The sequence below is a fragment of the Emys orbicularis genome, chromosome 1 (genome assembly GCF_028017835.1).
Source record: "Emys orbicularis isolate rEmyOrb1 chromosome 1, rEmyOrb1.hap1, whole genome shotgun sequence".
Taxonomy (NCBI): Eukaryota; Metazoa; Chordata; order Testudines; family Emydidae; genus Emys; species Emys orbicularis.
In genome coordinates, this window is record NC_088683.1 from 119,517,935 (window position 1) to 119,525,879 (window position 7,945).

At 45.7% G+C, this 7,945-nt stretch overlaps 1 protein-coding gene across 1 annotated transcript; it reads right to left on the reverse strand.

Moving 5' to 3' along the window:
* Positions 1 to 666: 666 nt before the first annotated feature.
* LOC135884434 (perilipin-3-like) lies at positions 667 to 7,677 on the reverse strand. Its single transcript, XM_065411807.1, has 8 exons — positions 7,509 to 7,677; positions 6,847 to 6,923; positions 4,779 to 4,974; positions 3,847 to 3,929; positions 3,212 to 3,461; positions 2,459 to 2,646; positions 1,110 to 1,238; positions 667 to 1,017 (listed from the first exon to the last, which is right to left on the reverse strand). The coding sequence occupies exons 1-8, from the start codon at positions 7,675 to 7,677 to the stop codon at positions 667 to 669; spliced, it is 1,443 nt and encodes a 480-aa protein (XP_065267879.1).
* Positions 7,678 to 7,945: the final 268 nt, after the last annotated feature.

Here is a 7,945-nt window from a genome sequence, read left to right on the forward strand (position 1 = left end):
ATGGTTTATGTCAACGACTTGTTCAGCAATCCACATAAGACACCTAGAGCTGAAGGGGTATTTAGTACCATTTCTCCCTGCTTTAAGAAGGAAGTCTTAGAGTTCTAGCAAGAACTTCTCTAAGTTGGAGAAGTCTACTTCACTGGGGCAAAAAACAGCTTTCACCAGAAGTAACCTAGTTCTTAGCCACTACACTTTAAGATTGTGGGGAGTATTCCAGATGTAGGTTGTTGAGTTCCTGGAGTGTAGTATGCAGTTTGTGTATTCTTTTGCATTCATATTTCACCCTCACTTTAGAGAGATACTTCTGGTGACATCATTGCTATTTAGAAAGCAAAAATCAATTGTTTTTATCTTAGCTCAGCCACAGGTAGCATGCAGCCCATGCAAGATGGAGATGGAGTTCTACCCCATGCTATCCAGGGGAGGAAGTACCTCTCCAGGATTGTGGTGAAGAACATTTGAACCAGGAGCTGCAAGCAGCTTCATTTCCTACAAGAAAAAACAATTCAATCTAATGTCAGGAGGTGGCTGCACAAAGGTTTAAGCTTTCAGACCTTATTTGTTAATCACTATAAAAGTGTTAAGGAAAATTTGGTCCTTTACCAGTGAGCTGCAGTAAGTTTGACAGGGCTGATTACAGAAGCTCTTTAGTCTTCCCCACCCTCATTCTGATGGTTCCATGGCTTCGTCTGGTATTTTACCAGACAGCATGAAGGGTCCCACTAGCCAGGACAGAGGAGTGTTGTGCACTATGTACTCTAGCAGCTCATCCATGTACCCCTGGGCTTTGGTGACCTGTTTGCGGCTCTGGGTCAGGATTCTGCTGGAGAGGTCTTGGAAGGAGTGGACTGTGGAGAATGAAGCCTGGAGCTCTTTTGTGCTGTGGCGAACCTGCTGCACCTTATCCTGGATGTTGGAGGGGAAGCCTTGGATGCTTGACATTAGGGTCAGGCAGGTTGCCTGCAGCTGCTGGATAATGCTCTGAAACGTTGTCAGAGCATGAGACTCCAGTTGCTGAAAGGAAACAAGTTGTTAGTGAGGTAGACAGATTCTTGAGATAGGCAGAAATGCCACAGCCCAAAGCTGGATCCTGGCTAATTAGATACCTCAGGTTGTACCAAGTCTGTGTCCTCACTCCCTCCTGTCTGCCTCTTGCTCCAGTCCAGCCACATTTGGTGGAGCTTCTCTTGGCCATCTTGAAGCTTCTGATCCACTCCTTGCTTCATGTATTCAATCTGGAGGAGCAAGGAGAAAAGGAGTCTTACCACAACACTTCACAACATGTAGCACCTTTTATACATCACAAGCATTTTAGAGCATCTACGAGATGCTGGGGCTTCCTCCACGCCAGTGATGAGTGGACTATATTTCAGTATGTTTGGCATATATGCCAAAAGACATACACAGAGTGCTCCATAGCCAAGAGGAAATTATCTCCCCCCCTCCCCGAGTCACTCACTTGCAACACCTGCTTTCTTCAGAGATCTCTCTTTCAGAGACAGAGTTGGCCAGGTGTTGCTTAGCTTGTGAAGTTTGATGGAACCAAGATATTATGGCAGTTGGAGTTGGCTGCTTGCCTAGACCAGAGGTGGGCAAACTACGGCTCACGGGCCACATCCGGCCCGCGGGACCCTCCTGCCTGGCCCCTGAGCTCCTGGCCTGGGAGGCTAGCCCCCGGCCCCTCCCCTACTGTTCCCCCTCCCCTGCAGCCTCAGCTCACTGTGCCACCAGCGCAATGCTCTGGGCTGCGAGCTCTTGCTGGGCATCGCAGCTGCAGAGCTGCGGCCTGAGCCTCTGTGCTGTGCAGTGGTGTGGCTGGCTCCAGCCAGGCGGCGCGGCTGCCTGTCCTGGTGCTCCAGGCAGCATGGTAAGGGGGCAGGGAGCGGGGGTTGGATAGAGGGCAGGGGAGTTCGGGGTGGGGGTCAGGAGTGGGGATAGGTGTCAGGGTGGTCAGAGGATGGGGAACAGAGGGGGGGGGGTTGGATGGGGCAGAGGTTCCCAGGGCAGTGAGGGAGAAGGGGTGGTTGGATAGGGCAGGGGTCCCAGGAGCACAGTCAGGAATGAGAGGAGGGGTTGGATAGGGCAGGTGTCAGGGGACAGGGAGGAGTGGCTGGGGCAGGGGTCCTGGGGGGGGCGTCAGGGGGCAAGAAGCAGGGGGGGGTCAGATAAGGGGCAGGGGGGCCAGGCCACCCCTGGCTGTTTGGGGAGGCACAGCCTCCCCTAGCTGGCCCTCCATACAATTTCAGAAACCTGATGTGGCCCTCAGGCCAAGAAGTTTGCCCGCCCTGGCCTAGACCCAAGTTAGAGACTAGCTTAGGAAGCAGCTAGTTCCAGTGGAACATGGGTAGTCAGGGAGAACAGGAGAGCCTAGACACCTTGTAGAGAAGACACTTTGGACTCCATCTGCTCAGCCCAAATCAGCTCCAGAATAGAATGCTGCAGAGAAAGTGCCTACCAGATCAATGGTTTGATGAAGCTGGGAGAGAGTCTCTTGGATACTCTGCCTGGTATTTTTAATCTTGGCTAGAGAATGCTGGTAGGCACGGTGGCGGAGTTTGCTTGACAGGGAGCCTAAGCGCACAAAGTAACTTTGAGGCTGGAGAGGAGCCACTCCATCCTCCTTTATAGATGTTGCAAGTTCAGCTGAAGGAAATAAATGGGGTTTGACACACAAAACAAACTACACACTTCATGCCTTCCTCCCTTTTGCCATACTGCTAGACTATAGCTACTTTCAATATCTTGTTGGATTCATTATGTCAGGAAGTTGCTAGATGTGTCACAAGCAATAGTAACCATAACTATTCCTATTTGGAAATTGCCTTTTCAGGCACATTTGACAGCTGCACTAGGAAGAGTTGAAGGGATTTGGACACTAACTCATTCCCCTTCATCACTCCCCACCCCAAGAGCCCAATACATCTCATTGTCTGGATAGATAAGCCTCAGGATACAAGTGACATTCTAACCATCTCCACCTACTTTCCAGTAGCCTGTGAACTGTGCAGCACTGTTCAGCTACCTTTGATGGTACAGGAAAAGCAGATGTCTAAATGAAGGACCAGGTGGGTGAATGCAAGACAGGCTGAGCAGAATATTTGGCTCCAGCTTTGCATGTCATAAGGTGAAAAGGGCCTTCTTGAAAAATAAAAGAACTAAGACCTCTAATGAAGGCAACCAGCATCTCAGGATTCAGATGTGTTCTGACCTAGTTCCTCATCTGTTATGGGGAGATATTGATCTAACAGCTCCTCCGATTTCTCCAGCACTGCTTCCACACCACTTGCAGCCATCTGGCCCATTCTTGAACCCATGACTGTGTTCACACTGTGGGTCATAGCTGACTTGGTGGACTCCATACTCTCTTGCACAGCTTCTCTGGTCACATCTACTAAGCTGGAGAATCTCCTGGCAGCTTCCACTTTGGATGGCACCAGCTCCTTGGGGTCTGAAGCAACCTACAGAGGTGACAGCAGAAGACATTTGGTAATTTTTCTTCATTTATTGTTTATACAATTCTCTGCTTGAAATCCAGAGGTCTGCCCCTCCTCCCCCCACCATACTCTTTCCTCAAATTCTACATAGCCTTCCCTAGAGAAGAATCATTATACCACGATCTAGTTGAGCACTATTTACTAGACTTTAGCTACCCTCCTATTTTTGCCTCATTCTAGATAGGCAACAAATCTCTGTTCCTGGGTAGCTCCTTTACATGATTCAGCCACTTTCCTGAACCAGAGTCTGTTCATGAGGCTGCCTCCAGAGCTCTGGACTGGTCCAATTCTTACCCTACATGGTTTATGTGGCTACAACCTTCTCTAGAGAAAAGCAGAATAAGTTTACCTTATCCCCTGTAATTTGAAGGCTTGGCAGCTTCTCTTCCAGTGTGTCCAGTCCCTTAATAGCATATTCATTTGCTGTTGCAACTATAGAGAAAGGCAAGTTTAGTCCCCTACAACTCAAACTCAGTTTGATCAACTAAAGTGTAAGGTCACTGCTATGACGACAAATTCAGACAGATCCTCTCCAAGGGTAGTACGCTACTGGAGAAAATGTATGGAGGATTATGATGGAGACACCATCCCTGGGAATTTAAGTCAAGATTGGATGTTTTTCCTAAGACATATGCTTTAGTTCAGCCTTAGCTATTGACCTTTATTTCAGGGAAGTCCTGCATTATTTTGGGGGCCTGTGTTATGCAGGTGGTCAGACTAGATGGCCACAGCAGTCCTTTCTAGCAACCAAACCCACCCCTGCATGAATCTTGATATTTAGAGGGACCTGACTTTTAGGTGTTCAGCACTTCTGAAAAATGAGCCCCTTAAATTCTAATGGCCTTTTAGAAATAAGGAATCAGGGGTGACTCCTGGGTGCTCATGCTTAGATTTTTAACAGGTTTCGCACTCAAGAGGATTACTTTATGTGGGTAATCTATGGATTGGGTTAGTCAAGTTGTCTGTGCACCACCAGAGACTGAAGACAGTCTTGCAGTCACTGAAGTTATTTGGCAATGACTTCTCTGCCTGTGAGAAACTGACCAAGTCTCAAAATAGGCAGGAACCTTAAAATGAAAAAGGTAGGTGCTCAGCAGGGTAGGGTCTCTGGACTGTAGTTATATCAAGGAGTAAGGAACCCCCCCAGCAGAAGTGCAAGATATAGGCCTTCAAAAAGAAACACGAGACATGGGACTGTGAGCCATTGCACTCTATGTCTGCACTTGGGATGGAGACACTTATGTTCATTCATAAAACAACCTGCAAGCCCAGCTTACTCACTCTGTGGTTCAAATGAAGTCAGAATTGGCTGTGCCCTGCTGGCTGCAGCCTCACTAATGGTCTTCATTCCTTTCTCTGCCACATCACACAAGGACTTTAGGTAGGGGTGGCTCTCCTTGGTGGAGGTGTAGGCAGTTGCAGCCATGTCATAGGCAGAGCTGACCAAGGGCAGACTGGCCACTCGCCTCAAAAGATTCTGCAAGCAAAAAAGAGAGAGAGAGAGAGAGATTTAGAATCATAGAATATCAGGGTTGGAAGGGACCTCAGGAGGTCATCTAGTCCAACCCCCTGCTCAAAGCAGGACCAATCCCCAGACAGATTTTTGCCCCAGATCCCTAAATGGCCCCCTCAAGGCTTGAACTCACAACCCTGGGTTTAGCAGGCCAATGCTCACACCACTGAGCTATCCCACCCCCCACTCTCTCAGTGAAAGAGCCACTGAGAGCATCATACTGGAAAGCCTACAGAGGCAGGAAAGTCAGTTAGCACCTTGCAGGTATTTCATAGTCATGAACCTTTCCTCCCACACTAATTCAAAGGCTCTCAAGTTCTCAGCAGTCTGAAGGGTTACAGAGTCAAATGGTCCTCTAATTACTATGGGATACTGTATTAACTAGCTGAAAGATCCAAGTGTGTGTCTTCCTCTTTGAGGGGAGACCTATTAGTTATCTGGAAGGTTTATTCAGATTTATAGATCAGTTCCCAGAGTAGCTTTCAGCTAGGTCAAGCTTGGCATGTTTTAAGAAAGTTTCATTAGTGCTGAAGAAAGCCAATCGCACTGTCTCCTTCATAGGATGGGAAACAGTCACCATGAATATTCAGCTCTGGAGTCACTCAACTCCAGACTATGATGGATTGCTAGAACACAAGAAAGACCATTGGTTTGATCCAGTATGGCCAAATCTACCCCAGTATATGGTCTTCCAATCATGGCCAATGCCAGATGCTTCAGGAGGGAATCAAGTGATCCATCCCCTGGTGTTCACTCCCAGTTTCTGGCAGTCAGGCTAGAGACACCCAGAGCATGAGGTTGTATCCCCTGGCCATGTTGGCTAATAGCCAGGAATGGACCTCTCCCTATGAACTTATACTTATGGCCTTCACAACATCCCATAGCAATGAGTTCCACAGGTTAGTGTGTGTTGTGTGAAGTAGTTCCTTTTCTTTTAAGCCTGCTGCCTATCAGTTTCACTGGGGGACCCCTGGTTCTTGGGTCATGTTTACTCCTTCACAACACTTCCCTATTCACTTTCTCTACACCATTTGTGATTTTATAGACCTCCCCTTAGTAATCTCTTTTCTAAGATGAGCCACCCCAGTCTTTTTAATCTCACCTCATATGGAAGCTGTTCCATATCCCTAATCATTTTGGTGCCCTTCTCTGTACCTTTTTCCAATTCTAATACATCCTCTTTTGATATGGGGCAACCAGACCTGCCTGTGGTAGTCAAGGTGTGGGTATATTATAGATTTATATAGGGGCATGATGATATTTTTCTGTCTTATTATCTACCCATTTCCTAATGATTCCCAACATAGCTAGCTTTTTAAACTGCTACTGCACATTGTGGATAGTTCTCTGAAAACATCTGCTCAATGACTTCAAGAAGTTTCTTCTGTGAAAACAGCTAATTTAGATCCCATCACTTTGTGTGTGGGATTATGTTTTTTCAATGTACATTAGCTTGCATTTATCAACATTGAATATCATCTGCCATTTTGTTGCCTAGTCACCCACTTTTCTGAAATCCCTTAGTTCTTTTCAGTCAGCTTTGGACTTCACTATTTGCAACTTAATGTAATTGAATGGGACTCTCTTAGTTTCCTACCTGTACTTTGCCAGCTTCCATCCTCCCCTCCTTACTAAGAGATAGAGAAGCCCCATTAATAGATCCTCTCCTAGGGGATGTTTCTGTCCAAATCATGTACTCCTCTGCACCTGATGGCTTTCCCAACCTCTACACTTAGTTTAAAAACACCACTCCAACTGTTTTACATTTAGTAGAATATCTTTTAGACAGTGATAGGGGAGAGTCAGTATATCACCCTCTTAATACCATGTACCTACCTGTTGCTCCTGTTCCTGGTTCTCTAGGGAAGAATCATTTATTTGCTTCTCAGAAGACATAGCGTAGTCAGATACAGCTGAAAGGCAAGAGAGGTGGAGCAGTTACAGGTCAAGAGCACAAACTCATTTGACTAACGTTGCAGCTTAACAACCTTCACATCAATCATAGCTTAAGAACTACAAATATCTAGTTTTACTAATTTGTACCTCTTAGATATAATTTACAGACTATTTCTCACATATGATGTAGGATTAAGAGAATCTCTGAGCAGTCACATTTGAGAGGAGTTCTATCTCACAAAACTAAAGTCTTGTTCTTACATATCAGGCAGGAAAGAAAAAAAGCCAAAGCTACCAGCTATAGATCACAGTAAAGAAGCCCCAACTTAATGCCTTCTCTCTCCCCTATCAGGAAGAGAGTAGAGAAGGAAAAAACAAACAAACAAACAAAAAAAACCACAAACCAGAAATACAAACTGCATCACTCATAAATTTTAAAAAGTAGCATTTTATGCAAATTACTATATACTTGAAACTAATAAATGCATAAAGAAAACAATCCAAGTGTTTTTATTTACCATCATCTCATCTACAGTAATTATTTACCTGGCCTTATCAGCTGTACTTGATATTCCAGTAAGTACTCACATCAACCTACTCACCTTTTATGTACCTGTGGTGATGTCTTTGGGGAGGAAGGTGGTCAGGAGCTGAAGACTGACAGTTCAGCAAACCCGTGAGAAAGAAGTACTCTCTGCTGTGACCAATCAGGATAGACTGTATGTGGGACAACATACAGGGGTTCTTGGGAAAGTGAATAATTGTACACATATGATTGCAATTGACCCCTTTGGTTAATTTCTTAGTAGTTCAAGATGAACTCTCCTGTGAGCAGTTTGGTCCAGATCTACAGAGGTCTTAAGGCACTTAATACCCATTGCTTTCAATCAAAGTTAGGAGTCTAAATAACTTTAAGGAGCTAGGCCTTACTGCTCTGTGCAAGTGTTTCTTATTAATGTAGAGCAGGCAGTGAGAGAGCCAATCTGCATGGATTCACTTTGGGTAATTTAAAAGCTACAAGTGTATTATTGTGAATTTT